The sequence below is a fragment of the Cervus elaphus genome, chromosome 1 (genome assembly GCF_910594005.1).
Source record: "Cervus elaphus chromosome 1, mCerEla1.1, whole genome shotgun sequence".
Classification (NCBI taxonomy): domain Eukaryota; kingdom Metazoa; phylum Chordata; class Mammalia; order Artiodactyla; family Cervidae; genus Cervus; species Cervus elaphus.
The window spans coordinates 94,274,613-94,289,365 of record NC_057815.1 but is presented as its reverse complement, the minus strand read 5'-3'; the positions used below and the strand labels follow the sequence as shown (position 1 = coordinate 94,289,365).

At 37.8% G+C, this 14,753-nt stretch overlaps 1 protein-coding gene across 1 annotated transcript; it reads left to right on the top strand.

Annotated features, from left to right (window-relative positions):
- Positions 1-12,954: 12,954 nt before the first annotated feature.
- On the top strand, positions 12,955-13,941 carry LOC122703132 (olfactory receptor 1044-like). Its single transcript, XM_043917196.1, has one exon. The coding sequence runs from the start codon at positions 12,955-12,957 to the stop codon at positions 13,939-13,941; it is 987 nt and encodes a 328-aa protein (XP_043773131.1).
- The last annotated feature ends 812 nt before the right edge of the window (positions 13,942-14,753 follow it).

Sequence of the window (14,753 nt, the reverse complement as noted above, 5' to 3'; positions counted from 1 at the left end):
TATTAGAAATCTATAAATAAATAGAGAGTTAAGATAGAATGCCACTGTGTCGGAAAAAGCAACAGTTATATGATTGATTAATAGGTATGCAGGCTACTCTGTGAATTAAAAGGTGCTAGAATTTGGGATGTACTGATTTAAAAAATCATCTGAAGTTCTTGGATGTATGAATTTAATACAGAAACAAAGCATTATTCACTTCTTTTCTCAAGGGTTATGCAGGCATCTACATTGAAATAAATATTGCCAGGAGTCAGGAGAGATATGAGTTTGCAAGTTTTAAGTAAGTTAAAACAGAAGAAGGAAAATAATGGCTGAGAGAAGTAAGTGGATTTTTCTTACTCTTTGGCTTCCTTTTACTTTCTGTGCATATTTGCATGTAGCGGATCACTGCCTCTGGAATTGCAGATGGCCTAAATCCTTTTCATCACTAAGTAGCAAAATTAAACTGACAAATTTGTTTAAAACAATACCTAACTCTTTTTTAGTGTCATTTGAAGGAAAAGCTGCACACTCCTGATAACACTTGCATTTTGAATGCTAACCAAAATGCAGATGAAATTATTTTTACAGTAATGAATATAGCTCATACAACTTTTTAATGAAGGACACAAGGCCCCATCACTGATTACTTCCACTCTGAATACTGCTGCATGATAATCTTAGTGGCATCTATAGGAGTTTTCTCTTCTACCTCCTAGTGGGGGTAGCTAGTGGAGTTTTCTCTTCTCCTTACTCTAAGCATCAGTCTTCTGTAGTATGTGTAATAAATGTACTGTGTTTTGATATTAGTAAGCATTCAATGAACCATGGTTTTTGAAAGTTCTTTACATCATTAAGGGGAAATTTTAATTGCTTTTGTATTTTTTTTATTTCTGATAGTTTTTGAGTGTACATCAAAATGTATGATACAACTTGCACATATGCAGATGACCAGACTATATCTCAGATTTATCAGATGAGAATGGAGTTAAGCAGTGTGATGATAAACTAATGGGATGTTATTTATATAGTGCATGTAACCATGCTGGTCTTTCTAGCAAAGAAGAGCAGTAGGCATTCTTTGAAACTAATGTACTGAAAATGTCTGTATTTCTAGACTAGCCATGTACCTGATAAACAAACAGTATCCTTGAAAATACTTAGTTTCATTTGGATCCTCAAATAGTGAATATTAAAATGTTCAGTGTTTGATGATAAAATATATCGTCTATTTTATTTATTTATTTATTTTTAAATTTCTTGATGTACAAACTAACAGTGCTATGGGTATAATTTCATTTGGAAGGAAATCTCTGAATATATTTCTTTAATTTCAGAAGTTTCTTCCTAAAGCCATTTGGTAAATATTTCCCAATTGTGTCTCTTTTATACCTGTCTTCTGTGGACCAGAATAAATTGGTTTTGTCAGATACTTTCATTTCTCATTTGCCTTTAAAAGGATGTCACACACACAAAAAGGAAATTGCACAGTGAATTTATTATATCAGTAAATGCGTGATACTACTATTAATATGATCATTGTAAACAGAAAAGTGTGATCTTATAAGAAACTGTCTTTTGCTAAAGAAAATGAAACAGAGTAGCTCCTAACAGGGCAATCAAAACTGACATTTGGGGATTTCCCTGGCAGACCCAGCTTCACCCTCAGTCAGCCTCTCCCATCATGAAGCTTCCATAAGCCTCTTATCCTTCTCCATCAAAGGGCAGACAGACTGAAAACCACAATCATAGAAAACTAACAAATCTGATCACATGGACCACAGCCTGGTCTAAATCAATGAAACTATGAGCTATGCCGTGTGGGGTCACCCAAAATGGATGGGTCATTGTGGAGAGTTCTGACAAAATGTGGTCCACTGGAGAGGGAATGGTGAACCACTTCATTAATCTTGCCTTGAGAAACCCATGAACAGTATGAAAAGGCAAAAAGATAGCACACTGAAAGATGAACTCCCCAGGTAGGTAGGTGCCCAATATGCTACTGGAGATCAGTGGAGAAATAACTCCAGAAAGAATGAATGGATGGAGCCAAAGCAAAAACAACACCCAGTTGTGGATGTGACTGGTGATGGAAGCAAGGTCTGATGCTGTAAAGAGCAATAATTCATAGGAACCTGGAATGCTAGGTCCATGAATCAAGGCAAATTGAAAGTGATCGAACAAGAGATGGCAGAGTGAAACATTTTAGGAATCAGTGAAGTCAAATGGACTGGAAAGGGTGAATTTTTCTCAAATGTCCATTATATCTACTACTGTGGGCAAGATTCACTTAGAAGAAATGGAGTAGCCATCATAGTCAACAAGAGTCTGAAATGCAGTACTTGGATGTTATCTCAAAAATGACAGAATGATCTCTGTTCACTTCCAAGTCAAATCATTCAATATCACAGCAATCCAAGTCTATGCCCCGACCAATAATTCTGAAGAAGCTGAAGTTAAATGGTTCTATGAAGACCTATAAGACCTTTCAGAACAAACATCCAAAAAAGATATTATTTTCATTATAGGGGATTGGAATGCAAAAGTAAGAAGTCAAGAAACACCTGGAGTAACAGCAAATTTGGCCTTGGAGTACAGAATGAAGCAGGGCAAATGCTAATAGAGTTTTGCCAAAAGAATGCACTGGTAATAGCAAAGACCCTATTCCAACAACAAAAGAGGCGACTCTACACATGGATATCACCAGATGGCCAACACTGAAATCAGATTGATTATATTCTTTGCAACTAAAGATGGAAAAGCTCTATACAGTCAGCAAAAACAAGACTGAGAGCTGACTGTGGCTCAGATCATGAACTCTTTATTGCAAAATTCAGACTTAAACTGAAGAAAATAGGGAAAACCAATAGACTATTTAGGTATGACCTCTTACAATTATACAGTAGAAGTGAGATATAGATTTAAGGGACTAGATCTAATAGAGTGCCTGATGATCTATGAATGGAGGTTCGTGACATGGCACAGTAGACAGGGATCAAGACCGTCCCCCCTCCCCCGCAAAAGAAAAGCAAAAAAGTAAAATGGCTGTCTGAGGAGGCCTTACAAATATCTGTGAAAAAAAAGAGAAGAAAAAGCAAACGAGAAAAGGGAAGATATACCCATTTAAATGCAGAGTTCCAAAGAATAGCAAGGAGAGATAAGAAAACCTTCCTCAGTGATCAGTACAAAGACAGAGGAAAACAATAGAATGGGAAAGACTAGAGATCTCTTCAAGAAAACTAGAGATACCAAGGGAACATTTCATGCAAACATGGACTCAATAAAGGACAGAAATGGTATGAACCTAACAGAAGTAGAAGATATTAAGAAGAGCTGGCAAGAATACACAGAAGAACTGTACAAAAAAGATCTTCATGACCCAGATAATCACGATGGTGTTGTCACTCACCTAGAGCCAGACATCCTGGAATGTGAATCAAGTGGGCCTTAGAAAGCATCACTACGAACAAAGCTAGTGGAGGTGATGGAATTCCAGTTGAGCTATTTCAAATTCTAGATGATGATGCTGTGAAAGTGCTGCCCTCAATGTGCCAGCAAATTTGGAAAACTCAGCAGTGGCCACAGGACTGAAAAAGGCCAGTTTTCATTCCAATCCCAAAGAAAGGCAATGCCAAATAATGTTCAAACTACTACACAATTGCTCTCGTCTCACACACTAGTAAAGTAATGCTCAAAATTCTCCTAGCCAGGCTTCAGCAATACTTGGACCGTGAACTACCAGATGTTCAAACTGGTTTTAGAAAAGGCAGAGGAACCAGAGATCAAATTGCCAACATCCACTGGATCACTGAAAAAGCAAGAGAGTTCCAGAAAGACATCTATTTCTGCTTTATTGACTATGCCAAAGCCTTTGACTGTGTGGATCACAATAAACTATGGAAAATTCTGAAGGAGATGGGAATACCAGATCACCTGACCTGCTTCTTGAGAAATCTGTATGCAGGTCAGGTAGCAACAGTTAGAACTGGACATGGAATAGCAGAATGGTTCCAAATAGGAAAAGGAGTACATCAAGGCTGTATATTGTCACCCTTCTTATTTAAGTTATATGCAGAGCACATCATGAGAAACACTGGGCTCCAGGAAGCACAAGCTGGAATCAAGATTGCCAGAAGAAATATCAGTAACCTCATATATGCAGATGACAACACCCTTATGGCAGAAAGTGAAGAAGAACTAAGGAGCCTCTTGATGAAAGTGAAAGAGGACATTGGATATGTTGGCTTAAAGCTCAGCATTCAGAAAACTAAGATCATGGCATCCAGTCCCATCACTTCATGGCAAATAGATGGGGAAACAGTGTTAACAGTGACAGACTTCATTTTGGGGGGCTCCAAAATCACTGCAGATGGTGACTGCAGCCATGAAATTAAAAGATACTTACTCCTTGGAAGGAAAATTATGACCAATCTAGATAGCATATTAAATAGCGGAGATATTATTTTGCCAACAAAGTCCAGGTAGTCAAGGCTATGGTTTTTCCAGTAGTCGGATATGGATGTGAGAGTTGAACTATAAAGAAAGCTGAGCACCAAAGAAGTGATGCTTTTGAACTGTGGTGTTGGAGAAGACTCTTCCGAGAACCTTGGACTGTGAATTGATTCAACTGCTCCATCCTAAAGGAGATCAGTCCTGGGTGTTCATTGGAAGGACTGATGCTGAAGCTGAAACTCCAATACTTTGGCCACCTGATGCAGAGCTGGCCTATTTGAAAAAACCCTGATGCTGGGAAAGATTGGAGGGGGGAGAAGAAGGAGACAACAGAGGATGAGATGGTTGGATGGCATCACCGATTCAATGGACATGAGTTTTGGTAAATCCTCGGAGTTAGTGATGGACAGGGAGGCCTCACGTACTGCAGTCCATGGGGTCACAAAGAGTCAGACATGACTGAGCAAGTGAAGTGAGCTGAACTGGTTGTCCAGTGGTTGAGACACTACACTTCCAATGCAGGGGGTGCAAGTTTAATCATCCCTGGTCCAAGAATTAAGATCCTTTGTCACACAGCACAGGCTAAAAAAAAAAAAAAAAGTACTGATATTGTTTCAGGTCAAACAGTGTGATTTGAGAGCCAAAAGCAGAAACAATGATAAAGATGTCAGGTACCAAAATGAATCTTGTAAGACAAAAGATCAAAAGAGAATGAGGAAGAGAACACAGGTGGAGTGTATGAAGACATTATGGTATAGTATGCTCTATATTATATGCATTCACAACCTACAGGGGAAATATTGTGTATATTCAGAGCCTAAACATTCTTAGGAGAAGGAAATGGCAACCTACTCCAGTATTCTTGTCTGGAGAATCCCAAGGGCAGAGGAGCCTGGTAGACCACAGCCCATGGTTTCCCAAAGAGTCGGACACGACTGAGCAAGTAACACACACAAACATTTTTAAGGACTGTATATAATTACAAAGATGTAATGCAAGAGCAACATATTACAAGGGCATGCAGTATGGTGCAAGAAGACTGTGTGGTATTTCTGAGCGGTGAATTGAGCATATTAACCACTTGTCGTTTAGTAGCTAAGTCATTCCCAACTCTGCGACCCCATGGACGGCAGCATGCCAGGTTTCCTGTCCTTCACAATCTCCCAGACTTTGCTCAAACTCATGTCCATTGAGTTGGTGATGCTTATCCAACCATCTCATCCTCTGTCACCCCATTCTTCTACTGCCTTCAGTCTTTCTCAGGATCAGAGTCTTTATTATAATAATCATAGCTGTAAGCAAAAAGTCAGAAACCAACATATCCTGACTTAAAAATCTTCCCTACAGCCCGATAGCTTCTGATATTCACTGGAGACTGACACTGTTCACCATGACTTATTTGTGACAATACAGATAAACCACAAAGACCTTTAGCATACAAGAATAAGATTACCATCCATGAAAAAGCAAAGTTGAACCAAGTCCTGGACAAAGAACAAGTGTCATCACAATCCCTAAAATAGGAAGATATAAGAAAAGATAATTAAACATTTTATGTCATCTATTATGACCATAATTTTGAGACAAAAAATCCATTTCTGTTTGTGAATTAATTTATGTGAAAATAATGAAAAGAAATAACAAAAATGGGAATATTAATTTGGGGTTGCTATAGTTTTTGTGAAGTACGCTATTACTGACAGTGTGTTAAGCAATCTATAGACACGTCCGACTATTGCGACCCCACGGACTGTAGCCCCCCAGGCTCCCCCGTCCATGGGAGTTCTCCAGGCAAGAATCCTGGAGTGGGTTGCCATTTCCTTCTCCACCTATAGACGTTATTTACTGCTAAATAGTTACACTAAATCCATTTTTTTTAACTCAAAACGAACAGCACTTAATTTGAAAAATATTTTCAGTAAGATGACTATGACTTTGAGAAGAGTATTTGTCAAAAACTTCCAGCTAATAAATGATAAAAGTTGGGATTCAAAACGGAAATTTGATCAAAAGCTCACACTCCCAAGAACTAAACAAAATTGCATAGCATCAAATCATGTTTAGTTCATATTTTCATTACACAAAATTCAACTAAATTTAAATGTTTATAGTGCATACATAATTGATCATACAGATTGTATAATGACTGAATAAATTGGGACTTAGCCACAAGATAAAAAAAAAATCCCCTACATTGAATTTGATGATGTTTTAACAGCTTAATTAAAGTAGGCATATACAACATAAAGTGCACCTATTGTGAGGAAATAAATAGTAAGTGAATTAGTAGTTTATTTTAGTAAATTTATAGTAGTTGTGCAACCATATCATTATCCAAGCCATTCCAGGCCATTTCAAAGTTCCAAGTTTATACAGTATATGTTTATAAAGAGTTGAGCATATACAATCATGTTCTAGTTGTAAATATTTATTTTGTCACCTAATAAAGTTCCTTTGTGCCCATTTCCATATAATTTTCATGTTCATCCATACCCCCAGGCAGCTTGTGATCTATATTCTGTCTCATATATTTTCCATTTTAGTAATTTTCATTTAAATATAGTCATACAATGTACAGACTTCTGTGTCTGACTTCTTACACTAATAAAAGATTTTATGTTTTGTTCATGTTGTAGCACCTATTAGAAATAATATTATTTTGTTTCTGAATCACATTTGCTTATATGAATATGACATATTTGTTTGTTCATTTATTGATTGACAGACATTTGGATTATTTTATTTGTTGCTTATTATGAATATTGTTGCTATGTATATTTGTGTAACAGTCTCATGTTCATATTTTTATTTTTGTTGGATTGCTTCTTTGGAGCAGAATTGCTAGGGTGATTGGAGAGTCTATGTTACCTTTTATAAAAATACCAGAAAGTTTTCCAAAGTTTTTATTCTTACAGAAATATAAAAAAAAAAAAGAAAGAAAGAAATATGAGCTCAGCTTCTTTGTACCTTAACACTTGCTATTGACCCCAAGCTGGGGTTTTAATTTGCTTTTCCTTAATGGCTGATGATTTTGAGCTTGATCTCACTATTAAATCTGCAGCTGAGCCGCTAGCCTATTGATTTTACCAACCAGTACTGTGACCTCACATTATCTACAATTTTAGTGTTTCTAAGAAAAGTCACTGAGATCACATTTGCTTTGAAATTCATCTCTAGAAATGGATTTTTTCAAACTCCACATCAAATCAAATCAGCCGCAGCAAAACTGTAGCAGCAAAACTGTATGTAGCAAAACTGTATCTAGCAGCAAAACTGTAGATCCTCATGACGCTTCCAAAGTGACATTTCTAAATAGCCAATAGATTTGATTTATTCAAACTATAATTTTATTTATTGTAGCCATATTTGTAATTGATAGTGAAAACGACCAAGTATCCTTTAATAGGTGAATGGATAAACAAATTGTAATACATCCATACAGTGGAATACTATTCATAAATAAAGGGGATTGAGATATCAAGGTACAAGCAGAGATGGGACATTTGTTTAATTGTAGATCCACTTGTAAATTTAAGTATTGAAATAAAAGAGGCATTGTATATTCCTAGAATATTTAATACATCCAATATACAGTTTCTGCCTACATAATTCCTATCCTGATCATCACCTATAGAATATAATAAAGCTGCTGTTTTTAAGTATTTACCGCCTTGATTGGAAGGACTGGTGCTGAAGCTGAAGCTCCAACACTTTGGCCACCTGGTGTGAACAGCCAGCTCATTGGAAAAGTCCTGGATGCTGGGAAGATTGAAGGCAAGAGGAGAAGGGGACGACAGAGGATGAGATGGTTGGATGGCATCACCGACTCAATGGGCATGAGTTTGAGCAAGCTCCAGGAGATGGTGAAGGACAGGGAAGCCTGACATGCTGCAGTTCATGGAGTCACAAAGAGTTGGGTATGATTGAGTGAGTGAACAACACCTTAGATATTTCAGTGAAATTTTTAGCTGTAGATATGCACTTCTTCAAAAATAGGGACTTTTGTTAATAAATCTTCAGTTAGCCTTCACATGCCAGTAGAGCAAGACTGTAATTTTTCTGATGATCTCACTTACATTATGCTCTGAGGTAAACTCCTTTGGGACAGAGATACTGACAAAAGCATGCAGTCATCTGTTACCCAAACCATTAGGAAGAGAAACTGGTGTGGCCTCCACTCAGGTAGGTTAGAAGAATGCATTTCAAAATGTCGAGCTACGACTCATAGATGTGTAATAGTTCACATCTCAAGATAACAATCTTAAAAATTAAAGAGCATGATATTAACACACTAGGCTATAATAAAATAATTTGAAATACATTTTGTAACCTAAAGATAATGTTTTATCTGTATTTATATTAGTTTTGGTGAAAGTATCAAAAACTCTAGTTTTCAGGTGAACAGTTAAAGAACTAGAAGGAAGTGAAGAGATAACTTAGTTTAGTGCCTTTTAAAATATATATTGTGGTTGTGAGTTGTTCACTCACTAAGTGGTGAATGACTCTTTGTGACCCCACGACTGCAGCATGCCAGGCCCCCCTATCCTTCACTATCTCCTGGAGTTTGCTCAAATTATGTCCACTGAGTTGGTGATGCTATCTAAACATCTCATCTACTCCTGCCTTCAATCTTTCCCAGCATCAGGGTTTTTTCCAAGTCAGCTCTTCACATCAGGTGGCCAAAATATCAGAGCTTTAGCTTCAGCATCAGTCCTTCCAATGAATATTCAGGGTTGATTTCCTTTAAAATTGACTGGTTCAACATTTATACATGAATAAATTAAACTTCAAAATGTTCAAGTGAGTTTCCCAAGCTCATGTAGCTAATTAAAGACAGAACCAAGTCCAGAAGGTAAGGTTGAATAAGCATGATGTATGTATATGTCTGGAATTAGTAGAAATTATGCATGTACTTAACTAGTTGCTGAGCGCCTAAGCTTAACTAGAACCTGGACGCAGAAGAATTTGAACTGTGGTGTTGGAGAAGACTCTTGTTGTCCCTTATACTGTAAGGAGATCCAACCAGTTCATCCTAAAGGAAATCAGTCCTGAATATTCATTGGAAGGACTGATGTTGAAGCTGAAACTCCAATACTTTGTCTACCTGATGCAAAGAACTGACTCGTTTGAAAAGACCCTGAGGCTGGGAAAGATTGAAAGGCAGAAGGGGATGACAGAGGATGAGTTGGTTGGATGGTATCACTGACTCAATGGACATGAGTCTGAGTAAACTCTGGGTGTTGGTGATGGACAGGGAGGCCTTGCATGTTGCAGTCCATTGGGTTGCAAAGAGTCAGACACGACTGAGTGACTGAACTGAACTGAACATTAGTTGCTTTTTTACATATTCTCTGCTTGAAACTTCCCTTGTCTTAAATCCTTCCATGTTAATTTTGACATGCATATCCAGGGAAATCATCCCTTAACCTTCCCCTCCTCAAATCTTCTAGTTTTCAGGCCTCCTCTCATATATGTTTCTGGTGTACCACACTGAGCTCCATTAGGTTATTACACAGTAGCTCACTATTCTGAATAGGCTTGATTGTTCTCTTCCTGTCTTTACTCCCTGATGTCTGAACTCTGACTTTTATTTGATGTCACCTCAAAACACAGAAATATATTTAATAATATGGAGTCAGTAAATATGTTTTAATGCATTCAAATTGCAAATTAATGACTTATGTTGCTCTTATATATGTGTATATATTTATTATTAAAAAATAAAAATTACAGTTTAGACTCTATGAGGAGATTTGTAAAAAGCAGGCATATGATTGACCATATTGCCATCTATGTCAAAACTATGCTTTCTACGTTGGGAGGATTATGTCAGATAAATGTCATCATTATGTGCTTAGAGATATCCTCCAAAATGAAGAATCTAGCTTAAGAATAAGGGGAAGAAATGGTTAAATACAATTAGTATGATATGAATCTTTAATTAATCCAGATAAGATTTAATTTCCTGTTACCCTGGTGGCTCAGGGAAATGAGGGAATGAGTGAACTGAAATAGGCTCCTAAAGAAGCAGCAGTTAGACATAATCAAGACAAACGTTAAGGATAGGATGTGCACAGTCTTGGCTATAGATCAGAGTGGGAGGTGTAGCCTAGACCTGTTTATCCATAAGTTGCTTATCTGTGTTTGTGAAAATGGTGATGGTGGGGGATGGGCTAGATTAGAGTTTTCGATATTGTGCTTGTAACGGCCTCATATAATGAACTCAGTTTCTAGACTCTTGGCCTGTATAATTTGGACAAAATAAAATAGAACGGATTACAGTACAACACAAAGGACCATGCAAGGTAAGTGATGCCAGGCAATGAGTATTATTCTAGACATAATTACTAGCTCTACATCATCATGTAAAAGGTATTTATTTCTGTGATTTGTAGTCAAAAAGTTTAAGTCTGAAAGCTAGTAGTCTAGAGAAGTGGCATGGTCTGGGCAGTTCTATGAACAAAAACATTATTTTGTCTCTTTTCCTTTTTTTTATTTACTAAAAAATTACGTTTGTTTTTTTAAAATGCAAATTATTTTCATTTCTTTTGATCATGTAAATTCCTGCTTTAGAGATAAAAATGTGCAATATTATAGCAAAAATATCTGGAAATAATTTGCTTCTTACAATAGATCTAATAAGATATGCTATTGATAGCCTAATAATAAGGTGTAGACTCAAGTCAGAAACACACAGATTTGAAACACAACTAATCATATTCAGACCGGCCTGCTGATTTTGTTTGGGAAGCTTGTTTTGATCTACTCTTCTTCATATGCAGAGTGAGCATAATGATATGATTTTAGGTTTAAAGTTTTGGTAAAACAAATGAAGTAAATAAACTCTTCATTGCAGCTTCCATACTTACCTATTTTCAGTATTGGCATTATTAACATAACTACAAAGATAGTCTGTAATTGATAGTGACCTTTTAGTGATAAATTATTAAAGGAAAACATAATGCAGAACTATGTTTCTGCCAGCCTTGGAGTAATATGGAGTTCTGTCTGCACAGGTACAATGACAGATACATCAAAGACAAGTACCACTGCAGAATATTTCCTTTATGCTATTAATGCTAACAGTTTCTCAATAAAAAAATAATAGCTGAACTGAGCTCTCTATCCCATTCCCAGAATCCCTGTAATGGCAACTATATGTTAGTATTACATCTCCTTCAGTTCAGTTCAGTTCAGTTCAGTTGCTCAGTCGTGTCTGACTCTTTGCGACTCCATGAATCGCAGCATGCCAGGCCTCCCTGTCCATTACAAACTCTCGGAGTTCACTCAAACTCATGTCCATTGAGTCGGTGATGCTATCCAGCCATCTCATCCTCTATCGTCCCCTTCTCCTCCTGCCCCCAATCCCTCCCAGCATCAGGGTCTTTTCCAAGGAGTCAACTCTTCTCATGAGGTGGCCAAAGATCTGGAGTTTCAGCTTCAGTATCAGTCCTTCCAAAGAGCACCCAGGACTGATCTCCTTTAGGATGGACTGGATCTCCTTGCAGTCCAAGGGACTCTCAAGAGTCTTCTCCAACACCACAGTTCAAAAGCATCAATTTTTCGGCACTCAGCTTTCTTCACAGTCCAACTCTCACATCCATATATGATCACTGGAAAAACCATAGCCTTGACCAGATGGACCTTTGTTGGCAAAGTAATGTCTCTGCTTTTTAATATGCTATCTAGGTTGGTCATACTTTCCTTCCAAGGAGTAAGCGTTTTTTAATTTCATGGCTGCAGTCATCATCCACAGTGATTTTGGAGCCCAAAAAAATAAAGTCTGACAATGCTTCCACTGTTTCCCCATCTATTTTCCATGAGGTGATGGGACCAGATGCCGTGATCTTAGTTTTCTGAATGTTAAGCTTTAAGCCAACTTTTTCACTCTCCTCTTTCACTTTCATCAAGAGGCTTTTCAGTTCCTCTTCACTCTCTGCCATAAAGGTGGTGTCATCTGCATATCGGAGGTTATTGACATTTCTCCCGGCAATCTTGATTCCAGCTTGTGCTTCCTCCAGCCCAGCGTTTCTCATGATGTACTCTGCATATAAGTTAAATAAGCAGGGTGACAATATACAGCCTTGACGTACTCCTTTTCCTATTTGGAACCAGTCTGTTGTTCCACGTCCAGTTCTAACTGTTGCTTCCTGACTTGCATACAGGTTTCTCAAGAGGCAGGTCAGGTGGTCTGGTATTCCCATCTCTTTCAGAATTTTCCATGGATAGTGATCCACACAGTCAACGGCTTTGGCGTAGTCCATAAAACAGAAATAGATGTTTTTCTGGAACTCTCTTGCTTTTTTGATGATCCAGTGGATATTGGCAATTTGAAATCTGGTTCCTCTGCCTTTTCTAAAACCAGCTTGAACATCTGGAAGTTCTCGGTTCACGTATAGCTAAAGCCTGTCTTGGAGAATTTTGAGCATTACATCTCCTTACAAGATATCAAAGCATAAAAATACCACTTATATAATGGCAACTTGAATTTAACTCTTTTTTTCCTAATTCCTCACGCAAATGTCTGGAAGAGATACGGCACAGATCAATTTCACTCAGGTAAAGGAGTTTATTCTCATGGGCCTCACAGATCAAGAGGAGTTGAAGATGCCCCTCTTTGTCCTGTTCTTATCCATCTACCTCTTCACAGTAGCAGGCAACCTGGGTCTGATCCTAGTCATCAGAACAGATTCAAGACTCCACGTGCCAATGTACTTCTTCCCTAGTAACCTGGCCTTTGTTGATTTCTGTTATGCTTCTGTCGTTACACCCAAAATGCTTGGAAATTTCTTGTACAAGCCAAATGTTATTTCTTTCAACTCACGTGCTGCCCAGCTAGGCTGTTTCCTCACCTTCATGGTATCCGAGTGCTTGCTGCTGGCTTCCATGGCCTACGATCGATACGTAGCCACTTGTAGCCCTCTCCTCTATGTGGCCTCAATGTCCCGAGGCGTCTGTACTCAGCTCGTAGCCGTCCCCTACAGCTACGGCTTTCTAATGGCGCTGTTTCATATCATCTTCACTTTTCGTCTCTCCTATTGCCACTCGAATACCATCAACCATTTCTACTGCGATGACGTGCCTCTGCTCAGGCTCACTCGCTCAGATACACGTTCCAAACAGCGATGGATTTTGGCCTGTGCTGGTGTTACTTTCATCTCCTCTGTTCTGATCGTCTTCATCTCCTACATGTTTATTATTTCTACCATCCTGAGAATGCGCTCAGCTGAGGGAAGACGCAAAGCCTTCTCCACATGTAGCTCCCACATGCTTGCAGTCACCATATTCTACAGGACCCTCATCTTTATGTACTTACAACCAAGTTCTCAGCATTCTCTTGACACAGATAAGATGGCCTCTGTCTTCTATACAGTGATCATTCCCATGTTGAACCCTTTAATTTACAGCCTCAGAAATAAGGATGTAAAAAATGCCCTGAAAAAAGTCATCACCAATAGAAACCAGGCTCTGTGTTCACAACATCTAAAACATGATTTGAATAAATAAAAGTGGACTTTCTCTCATGGTACATTTTTTTTTAGTTAACTATGAAAAACTAGTCAAATGACGACATTATTTGGTGTTCAATAAAGATTTCTTCAAACTAAAATAAATTCATTCTCTGAATTCTTTGTAATCAAATGACCTAAAATCATAATTTATATGTAGAAAGTATCATAGAAACTTACATGCCATTTCTCAAATTTTATATATGCATATATATAATTTACACATAAAAGTATATATATTTATATATTTATAAAAATTCATTTCATCTGATATCAACATAACTAGATATAGGCCAAAGGTAGACAAAACTGAGTTCCCTTTAATACTCAGTTTAAAATTTAAGAATGCTTTAATAATGTATGTTAGAATGCTTTTGCAATATATTCCAAATTAAACACTAATTAGAGACAACTGTATTTCAGTGATTTCAATCTGAATTGATTTTTCCCCCAGGGGCTATTTGACAATGCCTGGAAATATTATTGATTTTCACCATGACAAGGCGGTGTAAACGAGTAGCCTTGCTATGTAGACAGCCAAGGGTGTGGATGTGTTAGTCACTCAGTCGAGTCTGACTCTTTCTGACCCCATGGACCATAACTTCCCAGGCTTCTCTGTCCATGGAATTCTCCAGGCAAGAATATTGAAGTGGATTGCCATCTCCTTCTCCAAGGGCGTGGATGCTGGTACTAGAGTGGACATGAAAAATCCGTCACAAGCAGAGCAATTACACTAAGTTTCAGTGCTTCAGTTATGCTAAGGTTCAATGCTGAGAAAGTCTGCCCTCAACAATTGTTTCCTAAGAACTG

Bases quoted from the DNA above. Each gene is read 5' to 3' on its own strand.
- LOC122703132 (XM_043917196.1), top strand. From the start codon at position 12,955: ATGTCTGGAAGAGATACGGCACAGATCAATTTCACTCAGGTAAAGGAG.